Below are 16,438 nucleotides of genomic sequence, written 5' to 3' on the forward strand. Positions count from 1 at the left end.
AGTCTGCCTTTAGGATTACTACTGCTAAATACTTCCCATGCCGCCACTGGAGTTGGGAACTTTCCTCACAGGACTTGTGGGGAAAGTCACACATGTTTAACTAGAGGCACTGATTTCAGATCTCTCCCTGGGAACCAATCCATTTTTAAAAAGCAAAGAAAACTTTGGAATGCTATAAACATTTTATTCATTTTTTTAGAAAGTATTTTCAGAAAAACAGACAGGAAAATAATCTAGATCATTTATTTATAATTTTAATAAAAACCTTTACATAATCCACATGCATAAAGACCCTTGATGAGCCAATCTGTAGAAGCACCTAACAGGTTAAACCTCATTGTCTGCCAGCATTATCAATGATTGGCTGGCTGTGGGCAGACAGCAGTATTACAGAGTAGACCAATAGACAAGCTTTATTTTTCCAAAAATAATCAGTTTCTAAACACAGTAAAAGTAAAGACTGTACAAACTATAGTAAATTGGATGTTACCAGCAGTTCACTCGCAGGATGTTCTTACACTTGATGACATTTCTGTTCAGTGATGTAATCCAGCTACACAGCAAACACAAACAAAACAGCATGTTCTGGGCTAAAAACAATTTGTCACATGGACTGATTTGAGCAGCTGCTTCCTTTAGTGCAAAAGAGCCCTGATGCAATGTGAGAGTGTGCAGTAAATGTTGTGTACCTGAATCTACACAGGAAGCCACCCCACATGCAGCTGCTTTTAAAAAAAACTTGAGCGAATTTAAAAATGCCAAAGCCTTCAATAACCAGGCTATTTGCTTTTCAGGTGAGCCAGCCTCCTTGATGGTGTTCTAATTCTAGCACAGAGTTTGCTCTCAATTAGAAGCACCTGGCCTGGATTCATGAAACCCAGCATTTCAAGACAAAGTTCCTTTGTTTTATTGAAGGCTTGCAATAAACTACACACGGATAAACTCACACTGGGCCTGTTTCCTTCAGAGGCCAGAACAGGCCATAAGGCACATGCAACTCCTGTGTCAGCTCCCTCTGGCCTGACTCAGAGAAGCTTCCTTTCCTGCCTTTTAAAACAAGGGGGTTTACACATTTGCAAGTTTCCATCCTCCCTGCTAAAACAGAGGGAGAACCCCACTCTCTATACCCTGGTTTTAGAGAAGTTACAATCCTCTACTCTCCCCCACCCACAGAACAAATCCATTCAACAAAGCTCAGTTTAAAAAGCCATCCAGTTGGTTCAAACACCAACAATTCATCTGCTTAACTGGTTCAGCACCGCTAGCTTGAGTCTGTGCACTCCAAATCATTGTCCTGAAGCGTGCTTCACTGTCCTCTGTGCTGTAGCTAATGAGATTAGTAAGTATCTGCCAAGAGACCAAATGTACAAACTATCACTTTTCCACCACAGGTACAATCTGGTTTGCAGATGGGTTCTGCAAGAAGTGCTTTATTAGCTCTAGAAAAGCTGTCATGTAGTTGAGGATGCTTCCCAAAGAGGTCCAAGTCTTACTCTGCTCCCCCAGGTTACAAAAATTCCTGCATTAGCCCATACATGGAGCCACTTTGCGCCTCTACAGAAAAGCTCTATGTGGCTACAGAGACTGCTGCCATGGGGAGGTTTACCCCAAACTCAAGGGTAAAGGTCAACAAATGATAAAAAAGAGTCCGTCTGTAGAAGCAAGCAGGCTTCATTGAGTCACCACAGTCAGTTCTCGTAGATACGACTGCGTGAGATTGCGCAGCTCCTCCAAGGCATAGTCCTCTGGCATGGGAAGCCGGCCAATGTGAGGAGCAAGCAGGCGAAGTGGGACTCGCTGCACGTCAGGTGTGGAGTCAGAGGCAGGTTCAGGAGAATGCTGTAGGCTCAGGACCACCCGCAGCAGGTTAGCAACACGTTTGGCCATATCTGTAAGTGAGCAGAGAATCAGTGAGAATTTAGCCATCTTCCACACAGAAGAATGAAGGTAGCAGAGGTCTAACAGGCTGAGTATTTGAAAACCTCCTCTCCATCAGGAGTTAATTTAAACAGCAGTGCAAAGGCCAAATCTGGAGTCAGGCAGCTTCTGTGTCCAATCAAATACTTCCTTTAGCATTCCACTGCTCTGATCACTGATCTCTTCAATGCTGCCTGTTCCCAGCAGGGAATTAGGCTTTGTCTTCACTGACACAAAGGTGTTCGGGGGTTTTTCCATCTTTTTACAGCAAGGTAACTATTGCTGGTAATTACCTCGCTGTAAAATCTGCAGTGGAGAAACATGGCACTGGTAGCGTTTACTGCAAGCTAGCTAGGCAAGGTCAGCCCCATACCCCAGGCTGTACAGGACCTCTACTACTTGATCTCATCGTAAAACTAAAGTGCCCTGCCTGCTTTATGTTTTCACAATGAGAGAGCTAACATGCATTAGTTATCCCAGAGTAAATACCCTTCTTCAGTAAAGATGTAGCCTTCACCTATTCTTGGGTGCTCAGGGCACTTCTGGAGAGCTAATACCTTTGGACAGAGTGCTGGCATTCAACTTAAGTGGCTCTACAATTAGAATATTCCAGGAATCACTCACTGGTGCACCTAGGTCCCTCTTATTCTCTCCCTGTGTCCCACAATAGTCTGTTCTCCTGGATGCTGTAATACTTTGGTCTCATTTCAGTTGCTGAGTTTAGTGTACAGGTGCTGGGTGGGGATGGTGGCCAGAGATCAGACTAGATGATCTGGTTGTCCCCTTCTAGCCTTAAATTCTGCGACTAACTCTTACGTCTCTAGGTGGCTGCCTGAATTAGACTGCAGGTGGGTAGAATACCAAGGCTGAAGAAACCTATCATCGACAGCTAGTTGCTGATGGCCCTAGTTAAACGGGTGCAAAGGCAAATCTCCAAAGGCAGGAGGAGAAAAGTGGCAAGTAGCATGCAGGGTACTGCAGCGCCTTTGTGGCTATGACTAAAGACACAGAAGGTCGTCAGTCATTTATCACAATCTGGCAGCTGAGCTCACGGTGGTACCAAGAATTATCAATTTATTTTGTACCAGTGCTAGTAGTTTTATATGCAGGTTGTTTTTGAGTCTCTCTAGAGCCCTACAGGGACTTAATACTGACGGGCCATTGGGACAGCACACCTATCAGATTAGCCACAGATGAACAGTAAATTAAAAAGAGTAAAATAAAATGCCAGATAAAATGTTGCTGTCGTGGCTGCTTTACATGTATCACCTGCACCAGCCAAGGCTGCCAGCCCTACAGCAGGAAATGCAAGCCAAAGCAAAATTCTGGCATTATGGTTAGATGGCCACTATTAGTCCGGGTAGGCTGTAAGTTGAGATGTAAATACTGTTCGAAAAATTTACTATTTAAACAATTAAAAATACCTTCTTTAAATGGTTAACCATTTCAGCGGCTAAGGCTGGGGCCACTCCAGCCGGGCACCACCCCTCCAGCCGGCACAGGAGTTAACGATTAAGGCGGTTAACCAATAAGACTATGCTTACTGGTTAACCCTTTACATCCCTAGTTGTAAGATCCCTGCCTTGAGAAGCTTGACTATCACCCTGTGTATTGCCATGCACACCTATGACACTGTACAAAGAGCCTTACCAGACTGAGCCAATCGGTCCTTGGCATTGTGGCACTGTATCTGTTCTATCCTATTGCATAGAGATGTCACTTTGGTATGTAACCTCTCCAACTCGTATGCAGAACAATCCAGCTGAAAGCAAACCCAAGACAGTCAATCAATTACATAGCAGAATGGCTTCAATTAAAAAGAACAATTTGCAGGCTCTTTGGGGCCTCCTGTACCAGGCTACCATGCCAATAAGAGTTAGAACAAATATCTTAGCAGAGAATATAAAGTCTGAAGCTCTTGACTGTGCCAATCCAAGCCAAAAACCCATCAACACAAAGGAGTTTTAGTTTTGCAGCATGTTTGTAAGGAGCAGATGAAAACTAACTTCTGTTGTCCAACTTGCAAAAATAGAGGGAGGAAAAGGTAAAGCAGCAGCACCATCAAGGTGTCTGGGTGTCCCATTGGTAAACACATGGTTTTACCCTTTGTCGTCATTACCCTTTCTCCCTTTCCTTCCCCTCACCTGATTCTGTCATGTTGAATTAAGACTTCTTCAGGGCAGAGACCACTTATTCTGTGGAACCCCTAGTATATTTCTAAGTGTCCAAACACATGCAAGACACAACTGACATGCCTATGTCTGTGAGGGAGCATCTAAGCGTTTACTAAACAGTGAACATACAGCTATTTTAAAAATAAAATAAAAACTCTGTTTGCATGAACACTGAAAGAATCAGAATTTTTACACAGTTACCTGCTGAATCCTGTCGAGCATCTCGATGACCCGGATGTAGTCCAAGTAAACCAGCCCCGCTGTGTCCCAGTCCTGGATGAGTGTACTTCGCTCTGGAGGGGACAAATCTTCTAGGAATCCTTTCAGGTAGTTGTAGTTCTCATTAATAATAGCATCTGAAGACGACAACTGGATGAGAAACCTCTTGCTCTAAACTGGTACCCTTCAGTATAGCTGATGGATACTTGGATGATTGAGGGCTGATACGTGTCTATCAAGGCTAATAGCTAAACAACATTAGAAAGTCAAAGGGGGAGTAGCTTAAGGACTAGTAATGGCAAATTCAATCTTACACCTAATTTCCAGGTTCAAATCTGGCCAGGAACAGTAACGATCAGAAATTTTTTACCGAATTTGTGGCCTATGAGGAAAAAAAAAAACCAAACAAAAAACCCATACTACCTCTTCTATAGTTGTTCTTTGAGATGTGTTGCACAGGTCCATTCTACTTCAGGTGTGTGCATGCCTAGTGCACCAGAGCCAGAGATCTTCTTCCCTTGACGGTACCGCTTGGTGAAGCTCATGTGCCATTAGCATGCTTAGAGGGGAAGGTGGATGGGTCATGGAATGGACATCTTGAAGAATGGTTACAGAAGAAGTTACTAACAGTTTTTTTTCTTCAAGTGACTGAAGATGTCCATTCCATTTCAGGTGATGGACTGCTGAGACTAGAAAAGGGTTTCAGTGTCTACCTGAACAACTGAACTACTCACTCAAATTTCACATCATTCCTGGATTGCAGGGATATAGCACAGTGTCTTGTAAAAGTATACAATGATGACCATGTTGCAGCATTACAAATATCTCATGGATACCTGACCCAAAATAGAAGAGGGAGCTGCTTGGGCTCTTTGGAGTGAGCTACCACCCTTCCTAGTGGGATACTTTGGCACTGTCATAGCACAGACACATGCAGGATGAAATCCGCAATGAAAACTGTTGCAAAGAAACTGAGAAGCCGTTAATTATGCACACAACTGAAACAAACAGCTGTGCAGACCTTAAAATAGACCTAGTTCTGTCCAAATAAAAACACCAATGCCCTTCTAACATCTCAACTATGAAGCCTCTCCATTCTTATCATCCTTTTTTCCTAAGCCATATTCTTGTAAGTATATGGTTTCATTAAAGTGAAAGTGAAACTTAGAGGGGAAAAAAACACCTTAGTGAGGAACTTAGGATGAGGATGTAAGTAAACTTTTGTCCTTATTTAATTAAAAAAAGACGGATGGAGGGTCAGCAACCAGGGCACAGAAATTCACCATCTTCCCAGTGGAGAAAATGCCCACCAAGAATGCTACCTTCATAAACAAATATAAGAAAGAAGTGGTGGCCACCAGCTCGAAAGGTAGCACCACAAATGCAGCTAGTACCAAATTCAAGTCCCATGGACGGATGGGATCCTGTGTGTGGCTTCAGCCTGTCCACACCATTTGAGCATCTGATGATCATCGGGTTAGAAATCTCTGATCTGTCATCTATTGATGGATGGAATGTGAGGATAGCTGCCAGGTGAACTCTAAGGGAACAGAGGCCCTAATGCTTCAGGTGAAGCAAATAATCCAGGATATGCTGGATAGCCAGGATCAGCAAAATACCCATCTGCTGAGACTAACTGGAGAAATCCTTCCGCTTCATCATGTAAGCATATCCAATGGACAGTTTCCTGATGTTTAGAAGACTGTTTTCCATGTCCACAGAACATTCAGACTCTGGAGTTAACCACAGAGCATCCATGCTGTAAAATGAAGAGTGCATGGGTTGGGATCTAACATCCGACCATGGTTCTGGGATATTATGCCAGGTTCCTGAGGTAGTGGTACTGGACTCCTGACAGACATTTAGCAGACTGGAGAACCAATGCTGACAAGGCTAGGCTGGTACCATAAAAATTATGTGAGCTTGGTCCTGCTGGAGCTTGTGCAGTATTTTCAGGAGCAGAGGAATGGGACAGGCAAACAGCAGTCTACCCTTCCATGAGACATAACATGCTAGGCTTATCCCTGGACTGGACAGGACAAGAAAGAGTTGCAATGTTCTGAGGACTTGATCATCAATAGTACTGCAAACTTCTGCCCCTACCTGGAAACAACATGGGACCCGTCTGCTGGCAGCAAGTGTGCCGGAGAGTGGGGAGGAACTTAGGCCTACTGGTATTCCTTCTGCATGCCTGGAGAAACCCCTACCAGGAGCATAAGCAAGTCTCTTGCTGCCACATTGCCCTGAGACCTTGGTCTGACGGTTGCTTCCCTGAGAATGTTGGCACCGCAGTAAGAGTCCACATAAGAACATAAGAGTGACCGTACAGAGTCAGATCAGAGGTCCATCCAGCCCAGTATCCTGTCTACCAACAGTGGCCAATGCCAGGTGCCCAGAGGGAGTGAACCTAACAGGTAATGATCAAGTGATCTCTCTCCTGCCATCCATCTCCACCCTCTGACAGAGGCTAGGGACACCATTCCTTACCCATCCTGGCTAATAGCCGTTAATGGATTTAACCTCTATGAATTTATCTAGTTCTCTTTTAAACCCTGTGATAGTCCTAGCCTTCACAACCTTCTCAGGCAACGAGTTCCACAGATTGACTGTGTGCTGTGTGAAGAACTTCCTTTTATGTGTTTTAAATCTGCTGCCCATTAATTTCATTTGGTGGCCCCTAGTTCTTGTATTATGGGAATGAGTAAATAACTTTTCCTTATCTACTTTCTCCACATCCCTCATGATTTAATATACCTCTATCATTATCCCGCCTTAAGTCTCCTCTTTCCCAAGCTGAAGAGCCCTAGCCTCTTTAATCTCTCCTCATATGGGACCCGTTCCAAACCCCTAATAATTTTAGTTGCCCTTCTCTGAAACTTTTCTAGTGCCAGTACATCTTTTTTGAGATGAGACCACATCTGTACACACTATTCAAGATGTAGGCGTACCATCGATTTATATAAGGGCAATAATATATTCTCAGTCTTATTTTCTACCCCTTTTTTATGATTCCTAACATCCTGTTTGCTTTTTTGACAGCCTTCTCCACTGCTCTGCTGGTAAATGACAGGAGATCAAGATTCCTGGTGCCAAGATCTGATTTACTGAACTTAGAAGAATAGTGCTCCCTGGATTTCTTGTGCTTTTACCTCAGTGCCAGAGACGGGGATCAATGCCTTCTCTCCAACTATCTTCTCGGGGACTGAGGAGGGAGCAACATCCAGAGAGGCACTCCTAGCTGAGATGGAAGTACACTATTTTTCACCCAGAGCAGGAAGGCTCAGAAGGGGGACAATAAGTCAGCTTTCAATAAGCACATGGAGCAATCTCACCTCCCTGTCCTTTTCTGTCTCCAGCTTGAAGTCTACCCTCTCAGTGTAAGAGGGACTTGATGCCAGAAAACTAAGACAAGAAAGAAAAAAAATCTAGGCTACGTATAGGAACAAGTAGCTCTAAATCAGAAATCACACTAGTTAACTATACAGAAACACACAGGAAACCACTGATAGGGAAAAGTGTAGGTAGATAAAGCGAAATGGTCCAGCTACTGACCACAGGCAGTAAGAAGAAGTCAGAGGTGGATCCAGGGAAGCTCTCCCCTTTACACCTTAAGTCAGTTGCACAAGTGTGCTGAAGGCACATCTGTCGCTCCGATGGGTACCACAAATTAGAAACATCTCTGGCTCTGGTGTACTGAGCATGCACACACTTGAAGTGGAATGGACATGTGCAATCACTCGAAGAAGTGAATTTGTTGTACCAGCTCAATTCCTAGAAAAAGAAGGAGTGTCCACAGGGGCCAGGAGCCCAATGGGAATGAGGACCGCCATCTTCACCCCAGAAGTGATCCCTGGAAGTCAGGGCTGGGGCACATTAGGTGAAGTATGCATCACCCTCATGCTCTGTTTTATATGGAGGACTTCTATATCAGGGTACCAAACAACAGATTTACTTTAATACAGCTAATAGACCCACTTAATGTTACTGACAGCCACTTTCAGCATGCAGAAGCCCGCATGACAAAGCTAGGAGACAAATCTCACCTGAGGCTAAGTGCCTGATGACCAGTTTGTGACACTGGTTCCAGTGTCCAGCTTTGAACAAGTAGAGGGCCTCTTTATGCTTATCTCCCTCCATCCTTGCCCGAACTGCCTTAGCTTCTTGAATCCATTCTGGTGGAATGCAGAGCTTTTGTGTCAGGAAAGTCTCCTTTGTCCAGGATTCTGGCGTTTCTGACAGCACGCAGTGGCGGTTTAAGAATTCACGCACTGCTTTCTCACGTGTGCTAATGGGAACAGACAGCAACTAGCTATTCAAACAGGCCGTCATTTCATGTTTCACCCTCGAAAAATCAGAGCTCTAGAAATGGGCATATTTTGTGAGCAGTCACTTATATCTGTAATTAGTATTAAGATGTCTATAGCTATGACGCAAGTAATGACTCCCAAATTCATAAGAAGCAATCCATGTTAGCCATACATAATTTCCCCTTGCATATCAGTTCTTAGCACTGAAGCCTTTTGAGGGGAATGATACTATTCTGTGGTCTAAACAAAGGCAAGAAGTGATAAGTGAGTGGGCGGAGTTATCTGGAATAGAGTTCTAGCAGAAAGCAGCCATTTTAAAGGCATTTTTTAGACCAAGGGTCCCCAAACTATGGGGTGCAGAGGAACATTTGGGGCTGGAGAGGGACCACCACCCGGCAGTGGCCCCAGCCTCAGCTCCCTTACCTCTGTCCACATGTCCCTCTCCCGCAGCTGCAGCCCCACTCCTGGCCCCTCAGAGGGTGGGGTGGAAGGGAACACGGAGAGGGATAAGGGAGGGCATAAGGTAATAAAGTTTGAGGGCCACTGTTTTAGACAGATTAATCCATTTGTGGTTAGTATGACACACAAAAGTTAGTTAGATGTTGCCAGACAGTTCTGAGAGTTCAGTACTCCTAACACCTACAAGCAAAAGTGATCAAGGTGACACCATAAGTGTGTGACACTAAGAAATGCCAACAAGCCTAGATTCCAACATTAAAAATGTGAGAAGAGACCCCACTGAAGAGTGTCAAACTGTGCTCTAATTGCACATGATATTAAAACGCTATGTGATTTAACCAACAACCAATCAGGATCTTTTTACTATGTTATTAACCAATTGTGGAATATTTGTTCAGTCATTTTACTGTGAGAATATACATATAAATATAAAATAGTAAATGAAACCAGGAATTCACACAACTGTGGCTCTTTTGGGTAATGCTGATCTCTAATTTGGCTCCCTGAACCACTGAGGTCTGAATATCATTGCTCTGCAGTATTAAGAGTAGTTATGTAACAGTCACAGAAGTTAGATAATTTTGTCACTCTGACTACCTACATTTTAGGACTCCAATATTTCCTTGAAATGCAAATTATATTTTTTTAAGTGGTCAGTATGAAAAGAATAAACTTGAAAGAGCACCCTTGAAATATCATAGTTTTTAAAACTCCTTTTCAAATTTTACTTTACTTTTAAAGTGCACCTTCTCTTGCTGATGTTTGTAGGGTTTTTTCCCACCATGGTCAAAACTAAGTGTAGAGTAATCAACTGAAAACAATTTTTGGCTAACTTATGAATTACAATAATGTTAGATGTTGCACAACTTAATCAGACCTGAACAGCTAAGATCGAAAACTTGTCTTTTGCCAACAGAAGTTGGTCCAATAAAAGATATTACCACCTTGTCCTTTTTCTAGCAAAATTACACATTTCAGACATGCGATTTTCCAATCGACTATGTCCCTTTAAACACCCCTCTCAATCATATTCTCTACAACTCTGTTCTGAAATCACCAAGTCCTGGTAACCAGCCAAAATTTAATCCAACTCTTTTCACTCCTCAAATGAGGAAACTATTGGCACTACTTAGTTTATTCATGAACAAAAACTACACCCCTACAAAATGTCATGTTAATGACATCATCATCTGTGTATTCCTAATTCCTTATCCTTTCAAATAAGTTAGATCTAAGAGTATTAGCATTCTACAAAGCAGTGGTGTAGTCCATTTTTATAGTCCATGCCAATTAGAAGACCAGGTTTCAACCCACAGAGGGGCAATCACTATTTAGTTCTTACAATGCTCTCAGCATGATATAAAACAATGTAATCCTGCTGCAAAGAACTTACAGTCTAAAAGAAAAAAAGACAGGCTGCACTAGGCAATCTAGGTGAGTGGTGAACAAGTTATTTTGTTAAATTGTGAGCACCATAGTTGTAATTGTAAGGGCAGCATATGGAATTGTAACGTCATTTTACAAAGCACTTACTAGCAGTGATGACATCCTAGACTAGGAAATTTTGTGGCACTTTGCAATTCTCACATATTTTAAAACTGATGCACTACGATCAATCACTGTGCAGTTTCATTTTGAGTACCTCAAGAAAAGCCACTAGTGTCCACAGATAAGTGCTCCACGCTGTATACAACTACAAATACTCCTTCCAAGGTACACATCAAGAGAAGTCTGCCTTGTACTTACTATGTATTAGATGTATGCAGCAGTACAAAAATGGCCCATTCCCAGAGTCCTTCACTTTCGAGCTGGGCAGCATAGCTGGCATTCAGCACTCCTTGACACTGCTCTGATAGATGAGTGTAATTCAAGGCTCTAAGTACTTCCCACAGGTGCCAACTAAGACGGTAGTCCAAGGGGTCAGAAGTAATACTTCTGGGGTCGAGCAGCTGATTGAGATCATAGCATCTGCCGAGAGATGGATTTAGAACATAAGTAACAAGAAGCAGACAAGTAGTTCATGGGGCCCACATAACAAATCCAAGTACTGGTGATACTTAGCTCCTGACAATTCCTTTGTTTTCTTTACTGAATGCCTCTGGAAGTAAGTTAGTGTCCTATTTAAGTTCAATAGTTAATATTCTATAGAGCTTCTTTGAGTTTGCAACCAGAGTGGCATGTTTCCTCTGAGGAATATGCACCTGCTGCGTTATTTTATCAGCAGCTTTAAAAAAGGCAACTGCACATCAGAAGATAAGAATACCTCACCCTCATTCAGAACACACGCTGAAGTTACAGGAGAACAAGTATAGTTACGGACAAGACTTCTATACTGGGCTGATCAAATAAAATATCCTTTCCAAAACTGTCAAAAGAAAGCTTTCATGTGGCCTGGCTTACTAACATTCAGAGAGATGCTAAATTGATGCTTCATTTCTTTTCAGGACCAACTTCTCTCCCAGACACAAATGGGCTATACGACTAACTTAGCAGTTGTCTTATTTGGGGAACAAAGTGCTGGAAATTTGGGTCTGGGAGAATTTTGCTTGCTGCTTTTCCCCAAAAAGCTATATGTTAGGACCTTAACTGGGCACGGTGGGAGTACTGAACTACTTCTGTTTGCACTGCAGGAGGCAGGGAATTTGGTGTAAAGGAGAGTAATCAAACCTAAGAGACCTGTGGGGAAGTATTCACTCCCAGTGGTGTTTCCTCCAACATCTTGGACTTAGGGACAGATCATACGGAGAGGAGACAACTATGACTAATTAATTCTATATTTGCAGAACAAGAGTGATGGACCCAATAAAGGCTCTTTTGGTGTTCGGATTCCCATTTACCTGTCACTGTAGAGCTTTAACAAGTGAAAGCAGACATCTCTCAGGGGTCTCTCTGTGCTGTCATCTTCCTCAAGTACACAGCCAAAATCCTCTAGGTAGGGAGGCAAGGGACAGCAGGCATATTTCTCACACTCCGCGGTGTTCTGTAGAGTATTGTACCACAGACTACACTTAGTGACAGCAAACCAAATAGAACAGCACTGCTACATACACCACACACATTCAGAACCTCACAACTCCTGTGAATTATGAGTCTGATATGCTTTCTGCTTCAGCAAAATACACCCACATGTGAGACTGCCAGTGTAGTGGCCATTAGCTAGCCTTTAGTAGACACCTCTGGGAGCTATATTCCACCTATTAAAAATGCCCTTGCAGTGTCACCTGGCTCTTTTACATTGTAATGGAAAGTTTTTTCAGTTTGCTGTTTTAAAAAGCTAGGAAGTTGCATTCACAAGGTAATTTTTTTAAAAGGCTGCAGAATCAAGCACAAAGTAAGGAAGTGCCAGAATTAAGGCTGCACCGCAATCTTCATTTGGCCCCCTTGTGCATATGCATTAGGATACAGAAATTACCTGATCATACTTCTTCCTCACAGGACCACTGCCTCAGTCAGTACACAAGCTGGATGATGCTCATTGAGTAGCATCCCATATTTTGTTTTATCTTCATTGTTCAATGCGTTGCTCTAGGCCTTATTAGCTGAATGCTATTGAAACCCATTCTCTGAACAGAGAGCTGATTTCCTCAAGGATTTTTCTATAGCACTTATTGTAGCTTCACAAACATTGATGAATTTATCTTCACAACATCCCTTTCAGGTGAGATGTATTATCCCCATTTTACAGATGGAGAAACAAGGCAGATGCATTACTAATCAAACTGAGGAACACACAGTGGCTACCTGTGAAAAGTCTGATTTAGGTGGCTTGCCTGGTATCAAATATGAACCCTGTGGCAGAAGAAGGGACAGCAGACAGTTCTCCATGGCAGTATCTGACTGCCTAAATCACAGAAACCCCAGTTACTTACCTGTACAGAAACTGTTTGAGATGTATTGTGCACATACATTCCACTGTAGGTGCATGCAAGTCAAAGACTTTTGCCAACAGTACCACTAGGTGGCGCATGCACCCCACTTTCCTCATGCTCAGAGCTGAGCACATAAAAGGGGCATGGCTGCTGCAGCCTCCCTCTACAGCTCTTTGCACTGCTAAATAATATCCAAAGTAGATGGGAGTGTCCTGTACGTGTGCATCTTGAAGAATAGTTACTGTACAAGTAAGTTTTATGAGTGATTGTGCATATAGACATTCCACTGTGACACACCATCAGTACTCTTGCAGGTGGTCAGACTTGAGATTTGAAGAGACTGACTTGCCAAAACTGGCATCACCTGGAAAACTTTACTGATGGCAGAGTATCTAGAAAAGTATGTACTGATGACCACATGGCTGCTTTGTAAATATCCATTGTCAATATGTGAGGAGGAATACCCAGGGGTTCCTCCACTGGCTCTTCTTGGTCTGTGGACTCCAAACATGGGGTGACTTAGTGGTCCTGCAGGAGCTTCAAAGTGGCTACAGGAGTTGAAGGTGACTTCTTCCTGGGATTGTGTGACTGCTACATGTCCAGAGGGCTTCGGAGCAGTCCAAGAAGCACAACATGGCAGAGTTATTGCAGCCCAGAAGTAAGTTTGTAGCTGCTGGAGCTGGTCCCAGATTCTAACGTACCAGGGTCAAAGATCTCTCTGGCAAGAGAGCAGGCAAAAGTCTGACTCAAATGCACTGGGCACATACAACTGCAGTGGAATGTATATGTGCTCAAATCACTTAAAAGCAAATCATCCTTTCTTCCCGCAATCCTCTGTCTATTCATTATACAACAAAAGAAGCAGGGATTCTACAGTTAGTTTCCTTCACTACACAATCCTGATTCATCCATCATCCTGTGCACTGAAAGAGGCGGAGGATCTGTGGAAAAGAGTCTAATTACATGATCACATACTATCATAACACTGGTCTACAATTTTTGAGAAGTCATCTGCTTCAGAGATAAAATGTGATATTTATTATGTATTTTGATGTGATGATTCAAATATGACAATTAAAACAACTGATTGGCTACTGTTTCTAAGATATTTAAGTTTTTACATTTTATGTCTGTCTATTGTGTAGATAGTAGAGTTTTAATCATAAATTGTAAACCTAGGTCTTCTCGTGTGTTTATGGTTGCTTTACATGATAATATTTCACCTGTCCTGTTATGTAACACTTTAAAAATCAGCAAAAGGGTTATATAAACAAAATGTATTATGTAACAAAAGGCAAAAAACTATTATGTACATAGCTTAGTCCTATTCAGTGTCTACTCGGCGCTTCTTGCTTGTCTCTTGTATTCATTACATGGAGCATCTCTTGTCACTGTCCAGCAATAGTCTGCAAGCATTGAAGGGCTCCATTTGCCCTGATAGCCTGCCAGGAGATTCCACTGCTGTAGTCTGGAGCCGAACAGCTCTGCCTTACTCTTGGGTAGTTCCAAATCCCTGACAAGGTCATTCAGTTCACCTTGTGTTATGAGGTGTGGTTCAGAGGAGGAGGATGGGAGAAAATGTGGGTCCTGTGACATTGATGGTTCAGGACCAGACGTTTCATCCTCTTCCTCTTCCTCGTCTGACTCAAGTGAGAATGATTCTGGTGCATCAGGAACCGGCAGTCCTTCTCCGTGGGGTACTGGGCGTATAGCTGATGGAATGTTTGGATAATGAATGCACAGTCCACTTTTTCTTCTTTGACACACCTTTCCCAACTGGAGGCACCATGCAGAAGTAACAATTGCTGGTATGATCTGTTGGCTCTCTCCAAATCATTGGCACTGCAAAAGGCATAGACTTCCTTTTCCTGTTCAACCACTGGCAAAGATTTGTTGCACAAGTGTTGCAGCATATGTGTGGGGCCCACCTCTTGTCCTGATCTCCAATTTTGCAGCCAAAATAAAGGTGATAGGCTTTCTTAACCATAGTGGTTATACTGCGCTTTTGTGATGCAAAAGTCACTTCACCACAAACATAGAAGTTAACTGCACTCTTCACACAAGTACAAGGCATCTCTGCTCACTTTGGCTAAACAGAAATGTGTCCCTTTGCAAAATCAAACACTGACAAATAAGAGAGCACGACACTGTATGATTTCTAGAGCTGATATAGGGCAATTTGTTCAGCAGAGTGATGTAAGCTTCGTTATGATTGGATCATCCATGACTTCTAAGAATAACATGATGCAATTCATATCATGTATGACGCAACACCAGCTTCAGACTGCATCATTCATTGTTTTGCCTAAAAAGCAAGTACTGTCCAAACCCAGTCATAGATTTATTCATAGATCCAGTCAAAGATGTATTTTAGTCATTTCTGGTTTAAATTGAGATCCCTTCCCTCTATAACTCACTTATCCTCTGCCATTCCCAAGTCAAGGGTCATATATACTGACCCAATAGCATATCTTGAAAACTAGAGCCAATCAACAATTTTAAGCATCTTTTTCGTTCTCAGTGACCCAGAATTAGTAAAGTTGGACTACATTTATTTCAGAAGCATTTTGACTGTAGAGCAGTGTAATTAAGGCTACGTTTTAGTCACGGGCAGTCAACAAAAATTCACAGCTGGTGACCTGTCCATGACTTGTACTAAATATATCCAACTAAATCGGGGGGGGGGGGTGCCCTGCGAGTGCTCGGGGGGGGAGGGGAAGTGACTGGGACCCCCTGCTGGTGCTGGGGGAGGGTATGTGGAGGGGGGACACGGGGGGGTTGGCAGGCTCCTTACCTGGCTCCTTTCGGCTCCCCAGAAGCAGCGACATATCCCTCCCTCAGATCCTAGCTCCGCACGCTGCCCCTGACCCAAGTGCCGGTTCCACCGCTCCGATTGGCCAGAAACTGTAGCCAATAGGCACTGCAGAGGTGGTGCCTGCGGACAGAGGCAACGTACAGAGCTAGGACTCTCATGGGAGGGACAAGTCACAGCTTTCGGGAAGCCCCCTCCCCGCCCCAAGGTAAGCACAGCCCAGAGCCCTAACTCCCTCCTGCATCTCAACCCCCAACCCTGAGCCCCCTCTCACAAGCACCCGAACTCCTGCTGCTGCTGGATGGGAAGAGGGCAGTGACCCGAGTGCCCCAGCAGTGGCTGGCCATGGGGCTGCCCAAGCTGCACAGACAGCCCTTGGGCCATCCATACGCAGCTGCTGCAGAAGCCATGGAGGTCCTAGAAAGTCACAGAATCCATAACTTCTGTGACAAACTTGCAGCTTTAATCATAATGCATATGCACAGGAACTAAATTAAAATTGCAGGACCATTTCTTAACTTTTGAGTGCTTGACTTTGCAGACATTCTTTTAATGTACCGTGTGTGTGTGTGTGTGTGTGTGTGTGTGTGTAATTTCCTAGGTTTTTAAAAAAGCCAAATTAAAAGAAGAAATTTCATCAAGGGAACATCACACAAGGTTCATTACAAGGATTAGAACCTG

At 43.3% G+C, this 16,438-nt stretch overlaps 1 protein-coding gene across 7 annotated transcripts in view; it reads right to left on the reverse strand.

The window, feature by feature from the left end:
• Window positions 1-227: 227 nt before the first annotated feature.
• Window positions 228-16,438, reverse strand: part of NUP98 (nucleoporin 98 and 96 precursor) — a 60,872-nt gene continuing 44,661 nt past the window's right edge. For 4 of the 7 annotated variants that reach the window (XM_050938792.1, XM_050938008.1, XM_050935040.1 and 1 more), the window contains 6 exons: window positions 11,914-12,056; window positions 10,823-11,044; window positions 8,354-8,595; window positions 4,293-4,447; window positions 3,568-3,679; window positions 228-1,889 (listed from right to left, as the gene is read on the reverse strand). In XM_050938792.1, coding sequence (XP_050794749.1) covers window positions 1,672-1,889; window positions 3,568-3,679; window positions 4,293-4,447; window positions 8,354-8,595; window positions 10,823-11,044; window positions 11,914-12,056 — 1,092 coding nt within the window. In that variant the 3' untranslated portion in view covers window positions 228-1,671. Of the gene's footprint in view, window positions 1,890-3,567; window positions 3,680-4,292; window positions 4,448-8,353; window positions 8,596-10,822; window positions 11,045-11,913; window positions 12,057-12,082; window positions 12,866-15,466; window positions 15,881-16,438 lie in introns of those variants that run through there. The other 3 variants (XM_050937343.1, XM_050940370.1, XM_050939621.1) reach the window with 3 other exon arrangements.

The sequence above is a fragment of the Gopherus flavomarginatus genome, chromosome 1 (assembly GCF_025201925.1).
Source record: "Gopherus flavomarginatus isolate rGopFla2 chromosome 1, rGopFla2.mat.asm, whole genome shotgun sequence".
Lineage (NCBI taxonomy): Eukaryota > Metazoa > Chordata > Testudines > Testudinidae > Gopherus > Gopherus flavomarginatus.